This window comes from Cyprinus carpio, chromosome B25 (assembly GCF_018340385.1).
Source record: "Cyprinus carpio isolate SPL01 chromosome B25, ASM1834038v1, whole genome shotgun sequence".
NCBI classification, from domain to species: domain Eukaryota; kingdom Metazoa; phylum Chordata; class Actinopteri; order Cypriniformes; family Cyprinidae; genus Cyprinus; species Cyprinus carpio.
Window position 1 is genome coordinate 3,121,490 of NC_056621.1, and position 18,383 is coordinate 3,139,872.

Genomic DNA, 18,383 nt, shown 5'->3' on the forward strand with positions numbered 1-18,383 from the left:
ATGTGGCTAACAATGCCAGCGGACCGCAGACCGAGCCCAGAGGCATCCCTGTCTGGAAATAACATTTGCATCAAGTGGTTTTCTGACCTAATTTCCCATTACGAAAGATTCTCCTCATTTTTTTTTTTGTTCTTTAAACAAACCAAATGCATATGTGTCTCTTTGCGGGAGCACATTAGCGGGAAGCATGAATCTACACGGAGAGGCTTATTCAATCTAACTCGTTCCGACAGTGTGATTCCTATCTTGGGCCTGCTGATGATAGGCCTTCAGAGTCGACAGCATCTTTTGCGGCCTTCTCAGCTGCGTTTGAAGACGTTCATCCATGTGTTGTTCATCCCGAGCCCATGTTTTTCCTTCGCTATAAGCATGTGGCCTTGTTTCCCACTTTTGTGGCATGACCGACTTTAATGTGTTCTCTGTCTACTCGCTCTGTTTTTCCAGGACACTTTGAAAAGCTCACAAAGAGGTTTTTTGGTGTCCAGACGGTTATTGTTGGTGTGCTTTCACACAAAGGTTATTGGGAAGGGTTACCATTCTGAGTTTATAGAAATGTGGGTGAGACTGATGAGAAACATACTCTTTTGAAGAAATATTAAAATGAAATTCATTCATAGATTATATAAGATAGAGTGAAACGTCTAAAGCATTCCACAAAATCAGCAGCTATGCACTTTGAAACTAATTAAAATCAAGACAAGTTATTTTAGTCATGTTGAACTATGAATAAGAGTTTTGTTCTTTCCTATACAACAAACTCTGGCACAACATTTACAGTGTTTAACGTACTTTGCACCACCATAGACAGTATCTTAGTGCACAACAGATTTCAGTTTATATGTGGTTGATCAATAATTATTTCAAAATCCATAAATCTGCTACTTACAATTACAAAACTTTGGTGCAAAAACTCATTGGCAATTGGCAAACATTTACAATAACATTCAATACATTAACAGTTAATGCATTAGGTTTCATTAACTAACCAGTGTTAATTTAGTATTATTTATTTACTACATTACATTATAGTATTTATCAATATTGTTTTATGCTTTTATTTTTATTTTACATTAAGTTTTTACTAATTTCTTAATTTTTTTTTACTAATTTTACAATTTTTGTAATTTCAAATTTTTGTGATTATTACTAACTTTTTTGATTATGTTTAGTTTTATTTATTTTAAATTTTTATTTTAGTAATTTTAGTACTTCAACAAACATTGTTTTTCATCATTTTTTCATCTATTATATATTACATTGTTATTTGATTTTAGCTTAATTTAAATAACTGAATTTTTAAAAATAATTTAATAGTAGTAGTTTAACAAAAAATGCTTCTACTATATTCCAAACCCAACATTACCATTAAGTTATAGATATTTATAAATAATACAAATAAAATAAAATGACTAATAATAATAAAAACAATAAATTTGAGTTAAAAAAAAATGTGTAATAGTAGTAGTAGTACAGAAAAACAAACCGTTCACTTTATTTTAAGGTGTCCTTGTTACAGTGGTGATTATACATTTAAGCACATTTAAGTACTGAGTAAAATTAATTAGCTACATGTACTTATTATATGTTTAGGATAAGGGTTTTGCTAAGGGTTACTTGCATGTAATTAATTATCATAATGAATTGTTATTATAATAGTAAGTACATGTAACGTCTAACCAGAGCACCTTAAAATAAAGTGTTACCAAAAATACTTCTACCATATTCAAAAATCCACATTAATGTTAATTTATAAATATACTAATACATTTATTCAAATTTTAAATAGTATTATGAAATAACATAATATTTGTAATGTACATTTAAAAATGAACACTTTTTTTTATATTTAAGATTGTTAGTTTTTATATACCTACTGTAATTGAAATTAATTCTATTAAGACTTGGATCTTGATTTGGATGAATATGTGCCCACCTAGCAACCACGCAGCAGCACCCTAGCAACGATTTTCATTTTTGGCCGACCACTGTAATGTAAAAATCCATTTTTTTGTTTGTTCTCATGTAAAAATCTTTATTTAATTTACTCCACAATGGCGCCTGAACATGAAAGATCAGTGTGACCGAGATGAAACACGTTATAATGAAACCCTGAAGAGGCCGCCTTTAAGTGCGCAGACGTCATGGGTAGTTTCCCCTCCTAGCTGAGAGAATAGACTTCCTAAATCACCATTACACAAAAGAGCCACAAACAACTGGCAGCGATGGCGACGGCAGACACTCGCGGTCGTGTGGAATCCTGGCATGACGTCATGACGTCTGAATGTGTGTTTGTCTGGCCGTTTGAGCCGGTGCCACATGAAAGCCTTTCCTGCACTCAGTACGAGGAGCCACCTCTTTCCAAATGCGCCGTTCTTACGGCCCCGAGTTGGGGGCCTCATATCGTGACCAGAAGCTCCTTCAATTAAACTCAATGGTGGTCCTATGGACAAACGGACGTGCCGTGAGTCAGTGCTGGAGAACAGCTGGTGTGGATAAATCACGAATGTACGGAGCGCAGCGGCTCCTCCGTCCCGTTTCCCTCGGGCTTTGGATTACAATAAAGGAGCTTGACGTGATTTACGAGACATGTCACTGTTAAAACAATATTTGTTGATGCTGTGGTGTGTTTGAGCAACATGGAGATGGTTGTACGAATCCATTAACCTCAACTATTAACATCATGTGTCATCACAATCCTTGGCCTAAAAGCTTGCAGATATGATATAAGAAAGCAACTATGCTTGTTTGCAACTTTTAACATACAAACTAAACTATGATGTACATGTTTTAGGTGAAGTGCTGTTTCTGCACTACTAGCATCACCAAAAAGAACAACAATGACTGTTACCATCTTTCATTGCTCAGACTACAAGTAGTCACACTCCAAACTCTTGCGTTTAGGAGGATTTAAAGCCATTTTTATATTGCAATTCAAGCTCTACTTTTAGAAATAGCATTCCCTGGGAATCGAACCCATGGACTTGACGTTGCTGGCGCTATTTGCTGAAAGCTACATGCTGCTGCAAATATTTTCAGAACATGCAATAATTTATAGCACCACAAAGTGACAATGTTTTGCAGATTGGACCAAAACTCACATTGCGATGGTTATATATTGCAGTGTGAACTGCAATATAAAACAATCTAACACTTCATATTGCTGTTGCTTAGATGTTTAAATATACTCCACTGCCAATAGAAATAACTCTGTTCATGTTGTGTACATTTTGGTACACAACTCAAACCTCCTTTAAAAAAAATCAATAAATAAATTAGATACATTTCTCCCACCACTGCAATCAATATTTCAGTAAAGAAAAAAAAAATCGATAACGAATATATAATACAGATAAAAAACAATAATACTACTACAAATAATTATCAATTTCTGTTAAAATCATAAAAAAATTAAAATGTTGTGATAAAATATCAAATTAATTTTCACAGTATAAAAGTAAAATTTAAATTTTTACTACTATTACTGCTGCTACTAAATGACATTAAAAATTAATAATAAAAAAAAATAATACAATTGATTATTAAAATGATAAAATACAAAAACACAGCAATAATGATTATTATTTTTACTGTACAAGAGTAAAATGTGATTTTATTATTTTTTATTTTTTTTACAAATAATCTTCAAGCTTTTATTTTGGCCGCCGACTACAGAAAGACCTTACAGTTTCTGTTTAATTGTCAATAGTTTTAAAAACACTCCTCATTTCAAATAAAGTTAAATGTTCTAAACATCTGCACACAAAATATTTGAAATTACACGGTCGAAACAAAATGAACCTGATGCTCCTTGTTTTCTCAAAGCACACATTTATAAGCGAGCACCTTCAGAGATTGATTTAATAGTCACACATATCACAGTTTAGATTTTATTTTGATTGCTTGTGCCACAGTTGTATCACAAATGGTTGTAAAATAAGCTGAAGAGAGAGAAAGTATTAACATCAAAGATTACATTCCCTTTTTAGTCTCTATAAACAGACAAATAAAAAAAATTATTTGGAGCTTCTTCAGAAGGCTTGAAACTCCCAGTCACTGGCATTTGTCTTGGACTTGTAATGCCCGTTTGTGTCATTCACACGTTTGTGCGGCGGTCAGGAGTGAGTGAAAACACAATCGTGTCTATGGTGACCACCTGAAAGCATCAGAACAGCAGCCGTGTTTGTTTTAGCGGTGTTCCAGGTAGGTTGACTAAGTCAACATTTCAAGAAGAGAAGAGAGTCTTTGACGGGGTTTCTGCAGGTTTTATGAAGGTGAATTAATTTTTTTTTTAAGACCAAGTAAAAACTATTTAAGGCATGAATTGACTGGAATACAATTCATTAATATGTAAATATTAATATATACAGTAATATATAAATATCTATATATGTAAATGTCTTTTATTAGCATTGCTTCAAAGTTTAAAAATACTTCAAACAAATCTCCATTACTTTTTCATTCTTTTTACAAAAAATAGCATTAACTTTTCGTTTTGATCACACTGCAAAAAAGTTATGTTCTTCGTCTTGTTTTTTCCAGTGAAAATGTCTAAAAATTCATAAATCAAGATACTTGAGAGACAAAATTACATAAAATAGGAAAGTCTTGTTTTATGACAAATTGATCAAAATGATGTTTATGATTAAAACAGAATACATATCTGCCAATAGGCTCAGAAAAATCTACTTAATTCAAAAGAAAATTACGTTTTCATACCCTATAGGCAGATGTTTTTTTCTTGTTTAAACTTTTGTTCTTCTCTCATTTTTGATGAAAAATGTTTTGGATTTTCCAAATATTTTACTGTACAATGGTATGAAATTTGGTAAGATGTGAACACACACACACACACACACACACAGACAAAAATCATGGACATGATTCGAAAAGATTACATAGTCCTGAAAAAAAGTCACACGTACTCCTCACGGTCAAAAATGGCCACATTATAAGCCAATTCCATCTAGTGTAAACATTTGGTACTGCACACAAACAAAATCTTACTGTAAACTCATTTTTTAAGATATCATCCTCAAATTTGGAACACAACTTGTTTGTGATTTGTGGATTTGATTTTCTCACAGTTTTAGAGTGAAACATGTTGTGAAAAATATATATTTCACATAAAATTTGAAAATAGTATTTGTTTTCCAAAACGAACTTAAACTTCAAGAATTTTTTTTATTTCATTATTATTATTATTTTTTTTTTTTTTTTTTTTTTTTTTAGTGTGTTGTTTAAAATGAGGTCTAAAATGATTTATACATTTATTAGTTTTTTTTGAAAATTTTATTTTTAGGGTCTATGTTTATATAAACAACAAAACTAACATAAAATAACAAACTTAAGTAGCTGATGTCAAAATAACAAAATTTCATGCCATAAAATCCCCCTACAAATACAATATATATATATATATATATATATATATATAATAATATACTATATATATATATATATATATAAAAAATACTGAATTTGAATATACTGTACTACATTAATCTAATTTATATAAAAAAGCACAAACTTTAGGGTTAAACAAACTCAATTCCTTTTGTTCAGTTTCTCAGAAAACAAGACTTTATATGTTCAATTTGCATCTCAAGTAAATGTATCTTGATTTAAGGATGTTTACATATTTGTATTGGAAAACAAAACAAAAATACTGCATAAGATATTTATTTTTTGCAGTGCATGCAACATTTAATGCCATGACTATGAAGACTTTCTGCTCTGATTTAAGGCCTTAATTTGTGGAAGGGCAAATTAAGACTTTATAAGTATCCCTGCTTTGAGCTGGACGGTCTGGGAAACACTGTGTGTAATTTCCACGTTTTATTTGTGGCATTGAATGCAAAAAGTGTGTGTGTGGTCCGAGAGGCTGAGAGAGGAGGTCCAGTCTGTTGCATCAACGCTCTCCTTGTTGACACGAGCTCCTCGCTGAGGATGAATCCCTGGCCCGGGACACCAATGACGTCTGGATATCAGAAATGCAGGCCTGGAATAGCCCAAAACTGCGGTGACTTCCTGGACTACCACGAGCATGGGGAATGTACAGACATCGGCGGGAGTGGACGGTGGGAAATCAAACGCCGTGGCATCTTCCCTTGAGCGGCTCTCAGTTTGGCTTCACCTCGGGCCGGGTAAAAAAAAAAGGCAGGATAAAAATTCCAGTTGGTGGAAACATCTGGTAGGGATATGCACCTGTGGTCAGTGGCCGCTCCAAGTGATGCAATATTTGAGCGCAGGGAAGTTAACGTTACAAACGGAGGCGACGGCAGAGACATGCTGTCTGTGATCAGGTATGTGACGCTGGCTACAGCTACTGTCCTTCACACAGACCGGAGGAATTTTAGTGAAGCGTGTCAGAAATGTAGACGCTGTGCAGGGACAAGGCTTCGCTTTGCATTAGCTGTATAGAAGGGAAGCTAAGTTTGAGTTATTTTAGTGAATCACTTCATGCTGACAAAAGATTCATTTGAGTTTGTGCGTGGCAACTTTATTTTTTTTAGGTAATTGCTGCTGTTCATCACTCTCCTGCAATCAAAATTTGACCATTTTAGTAGATATATGCATATTTACAGGGTTAATTCAGAATAATTGGGCTATTTTTATTTTCCGAAAGAAACTGATTCACTGAATGAATCAGACTTCTGAATGCTGCACATGTGAGAGAGGATATATTAGGAGATCTATTATTGCATCAGCACAGATATAAATATTACAGCTACTGTTACATTACTGAAGAATAGTGCTTAAAATGACGTTATATTGGTCAGTAAGTTGGTAACGCTGGAATAATTACACATTTGTGCAAACAAAAATATTTTTCTCTATTGATAACTATTTAAAAATAAATAAATAAATAAATATTGCTTTATTCTGCCAGGACATCCCATATGACAAAGGAAAATTTTATAAAGTTTAAAATTATTTAAAATGTAATTTTTTTTAAATTATTTTTTATATTTTAATGTTTATTAAAAAACAACAGTATAGCAAAAAAAAAAATACTAATACATATTATAAAATGAACTTATATAAATGCATTTTAAAATCTGAATATATAAATATTGTCTATATTTAATTATATACAAGAATTAATTGTATTACTGCAATTAAATATAAATGCAAATTTAATTAAATGCAACTATGAAATACAATAGTATAGGAAAATACATTATGAAATATTAATATAAATGTATTTAAAATAATATATACAGTATATAAATATTGTATATAAATATTGTCTAAAATATACATGTAAGAATTAATTTAATATACTTAATTAAATGCAAAAATGTAATTAAATGCTAGAATTAAATAGAACAGTGACTCATTTTGACCTTTTTAGGGGTCTACACAGAAAATATGACATGCTGTTCGCCATTGCTATTTTATCCATTTCACGCACTGCGAGGATCGGCTTTCGCCCGAGGAACGGTCTGAGGACTCTTTATCTAATCTGAAAGCACAAAATAACAACAGGAAGTTTAGCCGCCACACACTGAAGCCAAAGAGGAGCGTCTAAAGCATCGGCCTCTGGATAACAACATATCAGAGAGTAAATCACAAAATGGCACGGCATTAGCCACACAATGAGCCGGACCAAACCCACGAAGACTCCTCAGCTGAGGGATTAGCAGTGAAAATGAAGGCGTTTTCTCTCAACTGTGGTGGTCTGCAGCCCCCGCAGACACTCCTCACTCACTGACAGCGCAGCCAGAGACCCGCTCATCCATCAACGCTGATCCATCACGCGCTCTGACGCATCCAAGACGCTACGCCAGGAGTTATACAAGAGAACAGGACTTCTAATGACTTAAAGTCAACATGAAACCGTAATGTGATGCATAAAAACTGAGATCTGGAAATGATAGATTGTAATGCAAGTTCGCTAAAACATTGGTTAAATAGCTATTTGGCTATTAGTTAACAGTTGACATCTGTGGAATAGGAAAGTAGTTTGAAAGCTTGTTTTACCTTTTTACTATTAGCACAAAAATCACACACTTCACACAAAACATACAATCAAAACCCTTAAAACCATAAAAAGAAATAAAAAGTAGAAAGAAATATATAAACTAGGCCTACAAAAGTCTACAATGGGGAAAAGTGTTACTACACTTTTAAATGTTTTACTTGCACATGTTGTTGACAAATATTTTCATTTATATTTATAATTTAATATGTATTTTGAAAATGTTTGGTTACAGTTTGGTCCATCACGGTTCAACATTATGTGCCATTTTAGTCATGAATAACATCAATGAATATGACAAATTTTAAAAATAGTAATTTACTATTCTAAATATAAGTAATAAGTAAATGTATAAGTAATTTTAAATTTTGTATAGAAACAAACGTGTTTGAAAACTTTTTACTAGTTGCACAAAAAACATGTTTCACCTTTAAATCTAACTAAAATCTACAAAATTAAATAAAACCATAATAATAAAAAAGTACAAAAATCCTTAACGTTAAACTATCCGAAATCCGAAATCAAAACCTTAAATAAAAACACAAAAGTAAATAAAAATAGGTGTGTGTGTGTAGCACAAAACATTTCATCTTCAAATAACACTTTGACTTTAAATAAACCATAATCCAAACCCTTAACATTATATATATATATATATATATATATATATATCTATATATATATATATATATATATATATATATATATATATATATATATATATATATATATATATATATATATATGTAATTAATCTAAAAATAAAACAATGCTCATTTTTACACATTTTCTAATTTATAGTATTCGTCTTTTGGTGACAATGGGCCAGTTTTAGTATAGGAGATCATGGTCCAATACTAAGTAATAAAAAAGATTAAGTGACAGAAGAGTGCGGTGGAACCAGCGTTGTAGAATGGGCCAGTTTTACTAACAGCTTGCACCAGCGCAAACCATCTTTTGGCGTTAAAATTGTACTGTCAGGTTTTACTAAAGACGCGCAGTGAAGAATTAGCGCTGAAAAGGTGCAGACACAGTTATTTTTGCGCCTGACCTTATTGAATATGAATTTTTATAGGAGTTCCCCTTTCAAACGCAAAAGTTATGGGAGGAGAGTATTCAAATGAATCATGCAATGCGTTTTACTAATATTTGCACTCATCAAATTACTGGGATTTGTGGCATTATTTAACACCCCAAAAAAGCATGTCTTAAACTATTTTGCGCTTGAAATTGCTGCAATTATTGTTGCTGGAGGAGGCAGCACAGAGAACAGAGCGTGTGGTGGAAGGGAGAGGATTTTTTCCACACTTATTATTTTGAATGCCAGAAGAACATGTTATCTGAACACATCGTTTGCCAAGCCTTGTTATTTTTAATTTGCTTCAGGAAATAAAAGACGACTTTGAAACCTCAACTAGGAGTCACGCAATACCAATTCTAGCAAACTTTAATTTTTGGCCTCAGGTTCTTTTTAACGTACCGCGGCTTCTTTATTTCTTTATTTGCGATCACGCTAATTTGCGCTGTGCTTGGTATATTGTGTTGGTCGATATGTAAATGAGATGTTGCGTCTATGTTCTTTAATTTGTACATTGTTAGTAAATCACCTATGTTCATGCAGAATAAGTACTAAAAACAACCAATATGTTAATAATAGGCATGCTAATAAGCAACTAATTAATAGTGATAATTGGTCGCTATACTAAATCATAATATTTAATCATTTTAACTATATATCAACAATACGTGAATGCAAACAATTCAAAAGTGTACTAGCCTACCAGGACCTGTAGGTGGCAGCCTTGAGCGCTTCATAATGACTTGTGCTCAAATACATTATTCATTATCGACAGATCACTAGTTCTGAGTTGGAAGTACTTCAAATAATCCTAAATACCACACCAGCAGAGTTTAACAGCGAATAAAGTGCACTTCAACTTTCAGCGATAAAGGATACAAGCGATCAATCGTAAAACATGACAGTGCGGTCGAGTTTTCAATGGAGGTACGACTGGAACCAACATTCCAGCTTCAGTCCGACGAGTTGACCGCAATGATTCATTGCTAATTGAGCTTGAGATACCAAACCGCACATGAGGCTTTTCAAAGAGAGCAAGTAAAAGTCATGCCCTCTTTCCAGTTGTTTAGGGCCATTTGAGTATCGCAGCTGCACTCGTGCGGTGCGGCGTTGGGGGTGAGTTCACCGGCGCAGATAAACCTTGGCATTTTGGCTATGTGGGCCGACTCCGTTGCCCTTTCCTGCATAACCCATCAGCTAGCATGTCATTATCCAATATTGTGGTCGAGCAACTCATTCCTCGCATTTGTCCCTAGTGTTAAACCTGCCCATTTTGGATCCTGTCATACATTTCCTCTCAGAGCTGGAGTGACCAGAAAACCAGAAATTGCACTGTTTACATGTAAACCTTCAATATCACAACCCACGTAGCCATTGAGGATGACAAATGGCTGTTGGCATCAACTCGATTTGTTTTGTGGGAACAAGTGTGTACACGGCTAACATGCACTTAACTAAAGCTATTTGCAGTCTTCATGCTCTTTAACGGCATTTCGAAATGAGCGTGGGAACGCATTTGCACAGCTTCATGGTTTAGAAAGCCACCGCAGACACATTCAGCATTTTGTTCTAAACAAAACAATGCTGGGATTTTAAACTTCCTGAAACACTTTGTAAACTCCCTATAACTTGTTTTGCTTCTAGCAAACTTGCCTCATTGCATTTTGAAATGCATCAGAATAAGAAGAACTAGAAGAATAACAAAGTGCTTTGTTTGCACTATTCCACTACAAACCAATTACGATATTAAATCAAACGGTTGCTAAAAAGAACACTATTTGGTGTGTTTTGTGTAATGCAATGTGTTTATGCGGTTTAAGGTTCAAAAATCACATTATTTTCCATATAATGTACATTATTGTTTGTCCTCTATGCCCCGCCTTTCTGAAACGCGTCAATTTTTATAAAGCTCATCGTTCTGAAAAGCAAGGTGTGCTCTGATTGGCCAGCTATTCAGTGCGTTGTGATTGGCCGAGTACCTCAAGCATGTGACGGAAATGTTACACCTCTTAACATACTGTCATGCTGAAAAAGTGAGAGTGAAAGTGATGTGACATACAGCCAAGTATGGTGACCCATACTCGGAATTCGTGCTCTGCATTTAACCCATCCAAAGTGCACAAACACAGCAGTGAACACACACACAATGTGAACACACACACCCGGAGCAGTGGGCAGCCATTTATGCTGCGACACCCGGGGAGAAGTTGGGGGTTCGGTGCCTTGCTCAAGGGCACCTCAGTCGTGGTATTGCCAACCCGAGACTCAAACCCACAACCTTAGGGTTAGGAGTCAAACTCTCCAACCACTAGGCCACGACTTCCCCTTTCCCCTGAGTGTCCCGGCGCGACGAGACACAACCAATAAAACCCATTACAAAACGAGGCATTTGTTGCATCCAGTGGGGACATAATTACTGATTATGATGACTTATACTGTGTTTTTATGCATTGCGTTGTGTATCGTGCTGCGTAAACATAAAACCATGTCTGCATTTGTGATCGGAGAAACGCCAAACAACAAGCCTACTCTACACTGCTCAAATCTCACGTTTGGCAAATTCTTTAAATATAAAAAATGTACTTACAGGCTGTGAGTCAGAAGCCCAGACTGTCCTTGCAAAGTTTGAACTGCCCAACAACAGCCATTGTGCCACAGACACATTGCAGGCTACTGGTTCAGGAAACAGTCCTCATCCTCCATAAAATGCACTGCACACATCTGAATATTTAGGTTGGACTGTTCTGGAACAGTGTTGAAATACAACTTAACCACTGATTTCTAGTCGTGTCCTCTTTTGGAAGGCAAACAAAGCAGCTTTACTTTCAGAACGAAAAACACAGTCTCCACAACATGGCAGCAGCGACAACAGAGAGAATAAACGTTACGCATTCTTTCTTTGCGTGAATATTTGGGCGGCGTTATGCAAATCTTCCCACACACAGTGACGTAGACATGTGTGTGTGTGTGTGTGTGTGTGTGTGTGTGTGTGTGTCTCATTTGAGACTTTGGTCTTTGCAACTTTACAGATCTTCTTTCTGCACCAAGAGCTTGTAACACTCTAAAGAGAAAGGAAAAATTGAAATCACATCATATGACCCCTTTAAATAATATAATAACGTATACCAGTTTGCAATACTAACGGGCTGTTCTTGTATAGCCAAAATAACTGGAAGCAAATGATGCTGGGAGCCATGCGCATTCAAGTTTGAAATCGCCGTTCTCGCACATTAAAACAAGGTAGATATCAGCCATTAATGTACATTTTTATGGCTAAACATAAACTTAACGTCTTCTTCTATGGTCAGTTTTCTTTCTGAAAAATTTCAGAGTGTGTTTGGTAGGAATGCACCGAAATGAAAATTCTCGGCCGAAGCCAAAACTGAAAAAAATTAAACCGTTAATGGAGTTCTTGTGTTTTCTCTTATTTTGGCTGAAACCAGTAAGATCTCAGTGCTTCTTTTTGTTGACAACGGCAGATTTATAAATGATTCTCATTACAAATTTGGGAAGTGCTCCTGTAGCTCAAGTGGTAGAGCATTGCGTTAACAAGCGCAAGGTTGGGGGTTCGATTCCCCGGGAACACATGATAGGTAAAAATTGATAGCCTGAATGCACTTTGGATAAAAGCGTCTGCTAAATGCATTAAAAAAATTATGTTTGTTGCATGTATCACACTGTCACATGCCTTGTAAAAATTCATAAAAATGTGACTGAGCAGCTGACGAATAACACTATTTCAGCGCAGATTTTCCTTGTGCTTTGGACTTTGAATACTGGCTAAAAAGCAGACAAAACATGAAATTTGTGTGTATTAGAAAACAACATTCTGCAGTTTATTTACTAATTGTTTAGGCCATTTTGCGATTTCAATCATCATACAGTTACCAGCAACAACCACCACTTTTCATCAAATACATGTGATGCATTATTAAACAGTCTCTCGCTGTCGGTGCTTGTAATGATTTTATATATATATAATATTTTCCCATAATGCAAGAATGGATGTTATTAAGCGCATTTGCGTAGAGTTAGTTTCTAGCTTAACCCTCTAGTGGTCATCAGTTATTTTAGACAAAAATATTTTACATTTAGATTTTTTAGATTTTATTTACTTCATCGGAATCACACAAAATTTGGTGACACTTGTGGCACTAGCCATATGAAGACACAAAAAAATTGTGGGGATGATTAGAAATTGCGAAATGGTTTTAAGCAAAAAAGTCATACGTTGTGGTCAAAAATGACCCCCATGAGAAGTTAGTACATTATTAGAAATATAAATAATACAAAATACAACGCATAATCTACAAATGAGCTATAATATATATATATATATATATATATATATATATATATATATATATATATATATATATAACATTTAATAGATATCAAAATAAATAAATAGATATCAAAATGCAAAACTAAATTAATGAAATCATTCTGCTTCTAAAAGTGTCCTGCATCTCTTTATAAAGAATAAACTTTATAAAGAGTTTTTTAATGCTCTTCTAAATTTTTCAAATTGGGAAACAAGTAACACTGTACACTGAAACACTGTATTAACTGAAAATAATATTTTTTTTCTCTACATTTTATTAGTTTAAACAGAAATAAATGTTAAATAATTCAGATCTGAATATTGTCTAATACCATGAAATCTGCTCAAAATACAAAATATTAAAGAATAAATATTATTGAAACAAAATAAAGTGCATTCATTGCATTAAAAATAAAAATGCTATACTTATTGTCTTATTGTGGAATACCAGAGGTTTTTTTTGTTTGTTTTTACGTTCTATAGCCAGGACTGCTAACATCACCTTTCTCTAGTTGACCAAGAGGTAAAAAGTTTATGGTTAACAGTACTGGTCTCACAATTTGACATTTTTTACAAGGTCCAGCTGTTATGTCGTGTTAAAGCTGGCCACAGAAATATTTGCCGACGTTTTGCCTTTTTACTCTTGTAATCCTTGACCGTGCTGTGGTTTGAAAAGGCTGCTGTGATGTGGTCTGGTATCAACATCAAGTGACACTTGACTTCAGAAACACAATGATTTAGTTGAAGTAAGAGTGTATCATATTGTTCCATGGTGCTGTTATATATTACGCAGGAATAAAACCACACAAATGTCATTTAAGGACAGTATATATATATATGTGTGTGATTTGCTCATTATGATGCCTTTAAACTCTGAAATCAAAACCAGTCCAGCTTTGCCAACCAAAATATGTGAAAGGAACATTTTTCCCCCTCAAATGAACTTGGTCTCCATCTTCTGAGGAGTTAGTAACAATATTTTTGTGATTAATATTTGATTATGCTCAAACTTCATATTAAATGTTTTTAGGCAGGCCATGGCTAATTAGGGCCCATAAGAAAACAATTATCACTATCCTTTTTTATTATATACGTATGTATGTTTATTAAAATTCATTAAAACTTAACGTATGTCATAAAACTTACCTGAGACCATTGCAAGGAAGCTCCTTCAATTATTCACTTTTAGAAGATTTTCCAGCGTTCTTGGCTCATCTGGATAATTTTCACTGTTGTCTGCCAGGCCTATAACGAAGGATGTCTTGCAAATTTCCTTGTTTCTGTAACAATAAGTGTTGCATCCATCACTGAGCTTTAGTATGTGCTGCTCCTTTAAGTCGCTGTATAATGGCTGTGAATTATACTTATTTTCATAAACTTTGTGTCTGTTATGTTACCACCACTTACATGAGGCCCAGACATAATTATGACAATGTTTTGTCTCTATAAATGACAAAAGATCCATAATTTTAAACTTCAGAGCGTGCCTTAAGGCCAAAAAATTAACTAAGGACAGACATGAGTACGCAAACGCAGATGTTAACGCTTGGCCAATGCAGTGCATAGTTTAGCTTGTGTTTTTAGGTTACTGTACTCAAATTTCTTTGCAATCTCTGTGCAAACTTGCTCCACCATGACAGCAGTTGTTCTGAAAGAGAAAAGAGAGTTTATGCTAATGTTCGCTTTAGCTCCACTTGCAATGCATCTGTCAGGTCAACTGCAAAGTAACTTTGTAACTATTTCTAGATCTCATTAATCATTTCTAGCCATATTTCTTCAAATCAAGTCACAATGTGCGAAGTCACCACTTCGTAAAATAGTTACATTTTCTCATAAGACTTCCAATTTTCTGCTCAAAACAAACTTTATTTGTTAGGCACAACCTCACATGGACAAAAAAAAATAAATAATGAAATTTATCCAATTTGGTCCAAAAATGGCCCAGTTCGGAATTGAAAAGACATAAAAGTTTATGCTAATGTTCACTATTGCACCACCAGAGCTGGGTAGATTGCTTACAAATTGTAATCCGTTACTGATTCCAAATTACATTACAAAAATTTTAGTTAGTAACATAATCCTTACACGTTTTTTACACATTTTAGGTAATATCATCAAACTACTTTTAAATTACTTTTGACCTAACAAATTTTTCACATTGATTTAAATAGGATAATCTTGTACCAAATTGATAAAAAAAAATACAAAGAGTAAGAAAATATTACACTTGTTATCAACAACATGATGTACATTAAACATTATGTCAAAGTTTCCGAATCTGGGGTTCGTGAAATAACTGCAGGGGGTTTATGAGTTTAATGAAACTCATAAACGCATGAATTCGTGCAATCTCATTTGTACATTTTCGTATGATCTGCTTATGCCCCACTGATAGTTAAGTTCAAGAGTGGACCTTCATGCTTACATTTTTTTTTTCCTAAAAATTGCCCATTACCAAATTGCATTGTACGAATACAAAATTGCCACCTTGTAAAATATTTACGTTTTCTCATAAGGTTTACAATTGTCTGCTTATTTTCTGTTAAGGACAACCTAACATGGACAAAAAACAGATATTTTGTTGAATTGAAAATACAGTTTATGCTAATGTTTGAAACACCACAACTTGCAGTGTAAACTTTTCTTTTTGTTTGCATGATGTCAAGTGGATGCAACTAGCATTTGCACTCACATACTTTCACTTTTCATGGTTTACATTGATACACTCCCAATTCAAAACTATTTAATGTTTTGGAAAATTGATGGCTAATTCGTATAAATTTGTACAATCTCATACAAACTCATATTTTCGTATGACCCACTCGATGGCTAGGTTTAGGGTGGACCTTTACGTGTACTTTTTTTTTTCTAGAAACTGCATTTCTGTACACACCACATAGTTAAAATTCGTACGAAATCTCGTAAAATAGTTTCGATTTTCTCATGAGATTGCTAGACAATAAACTATGTTTCAGAACTTTATTTGTGAGGCAAACATACCTCCTATGAAAAAAACAAACAAACAAAAAAATGTTTTTTATCCTGTTTATTTCCATGAAAGTGGCCTAGTTTGGAAATTAAAATATCAGATTCAATGTGATTTTTGCATGCTTTCATACTAAAAACTGATGTTTGTCACCTCATTTGATGGGAAAACAGATTTGGACCACATTTAGGTGTGGTGTGAGTGTATAAACCCTTTTTCTGATTGTATTTTGTTGTCTACAGGTGTAGTCAGACAGGTGAAGCCGCTGGTTGGTCCTGTGAGCAGCGTACTAAAGCTGGCCATGAACTACGTCACAAACGGAGTCGTTTCTCACCGGAACATCATCAACGTTCACATCTACGTGTCAGAGTTTTGGTTTTAGAAACGTCAACATTAACCTTTCTGTCTATACATTTTTGGTGTCCATTTATGAAATCACAAAAACATTGTCATTAGCAAGCTTTCTGAATGACTATAGAAATGTTTGAATAACTTCAGATCTGCAAGATGAATTTACTTACGATATTTTAAGACGTGTTTTCAAAGTTTGACTCATCAATATAAGTGCACTGTCACACTGCACTAGCAGATTTAGTAAAAAAGTACGAGAAAATTCACTTATATTGAAAATATAATCAGATTTTCTTTCAGTGCAACTACAGTTAATTTAGCTAATTTAGGAATAATAATAATAATAAAAGAATCTGTCATCATTTACTCACCATCATGTCGTCCACTTGACTGACTTTCTTCTGTGCAACGTTAAACAAGATGTTTAGCCGAATCTATGAAATTATATAAAGGTGAATATGAGTATTTCAATTTCTAGATGAACTATTCTTTTTAATGCAATTAATAGTGTGAGATAATTTCTAAATTGACACCTAAAATGACTAAATGCTTTTGTCCAACTAAAGTTTTACAAGAGAAACGTGTCACACCAGGACAGACAAGAAAGATGCATGTTGGGAGCGATGCCGTGCTTTAGACGCCACCATGTTTTTGGTGGAATAAACATCATTTGCTGCTCTGATTTTTATTGTAGAATGTAAAAGCATGTTTTTACTTATTTCCCACTGGTTTCCTCTTCAGCTGCCTTTGGGAGTCGAACTGAAGGCGTTTCTGTGAATTGATGCGAGCTCATCCTTCATAGGGCTGAAAGGGGTTTACTGGGTTTAAAGAAAGACAAATCGACACTGATTGTATGCTTGTGTAGACACACTTTGCATTGCTTAATGTATTGTATCACCGACTGTGGCATTAAAAAGGTTTTTTTTTTTTAGATTTCTACTCCTTTTTTTGTCAAAGTCTACTGTCTATTATTGAGTGAATGGCTGCTTAAAGGAACAGTTCACCCAAAAAGGAAAGTTTGCTGAAAATTCCATCACTTGCTCACTAATGGAAGTGAATGGGTGCCGTCAGAATGAGAGTCCAAACAGCTGATAAAAACATCACAATAATCCACACCACTCCAGTCCATCAGTTAATGTCTTGAGAAGCGTGTTTGTAAGAAACAAATCCGGCATTAAGATGTTTTAACTTCAAAATGTTGCTTACAGCTAAAATAAGCTTTCCTCTATCTAAAATTTAGCTTTCTTCAGTGAAAAAGTCATCTCATCTGAATCAGGAGAGAAATCTGCACAGATCATGTACCATTCAAAACCCCAAGACAGATAAATAAGAAGCTCTAAAGGAATCTCTGTGAGGATTTTGATGTGGATTTTTCACTGGAGGAAGTGTTATTATTGATTATGAACTCATATTTTAGCTGAAATCAAAGGTCTGAAGTTAAAAACTTATTCATATATATATATATATTTATATATATATATATATATATATATATATAACATATATATATATATATTTCTCTCACAAACACGCAGCTTTTCGCTTGATAAATCATTCATTGATGGACTGGAGTGGTGTGAATTACTTGTGGATTATTGCGATTAAGTTGCATTATCCCAAATGTTCACAGAACTCTGCATGTGCTTTTTCTCATATATTAAGA

General features: G+C 34.0%; 1 protein-coding gene across 2 annotated transcripts in view; it reads left to right on the forward strand.

Annotated features, from left to right (window-relative positions):
- fbln1 (fibulin 1) overlaps positions 1–17,291 on the forward strand; it is a 55,818-nt gene extending 38,527 nt beyond the window's left edge. For both annotated transcript variants that reach the window (XM_042752618.1, XM_042752619.1), the window contains exon 17: positions 16,612–17,291. In XM_042752618.1, the coding sequence (XP_042608552.1) occupies positions 16,612–16,751 (140 nt within the window). In that variant the 3' untranslated portion in view covers positions 16,752–17,291. The remainder of the gene's footprint in view (positions 1–16,611) is intronic.
- The last annotated feature ends 1,092 nt before the right edge of the window (positions 17,292–18,383 follow it).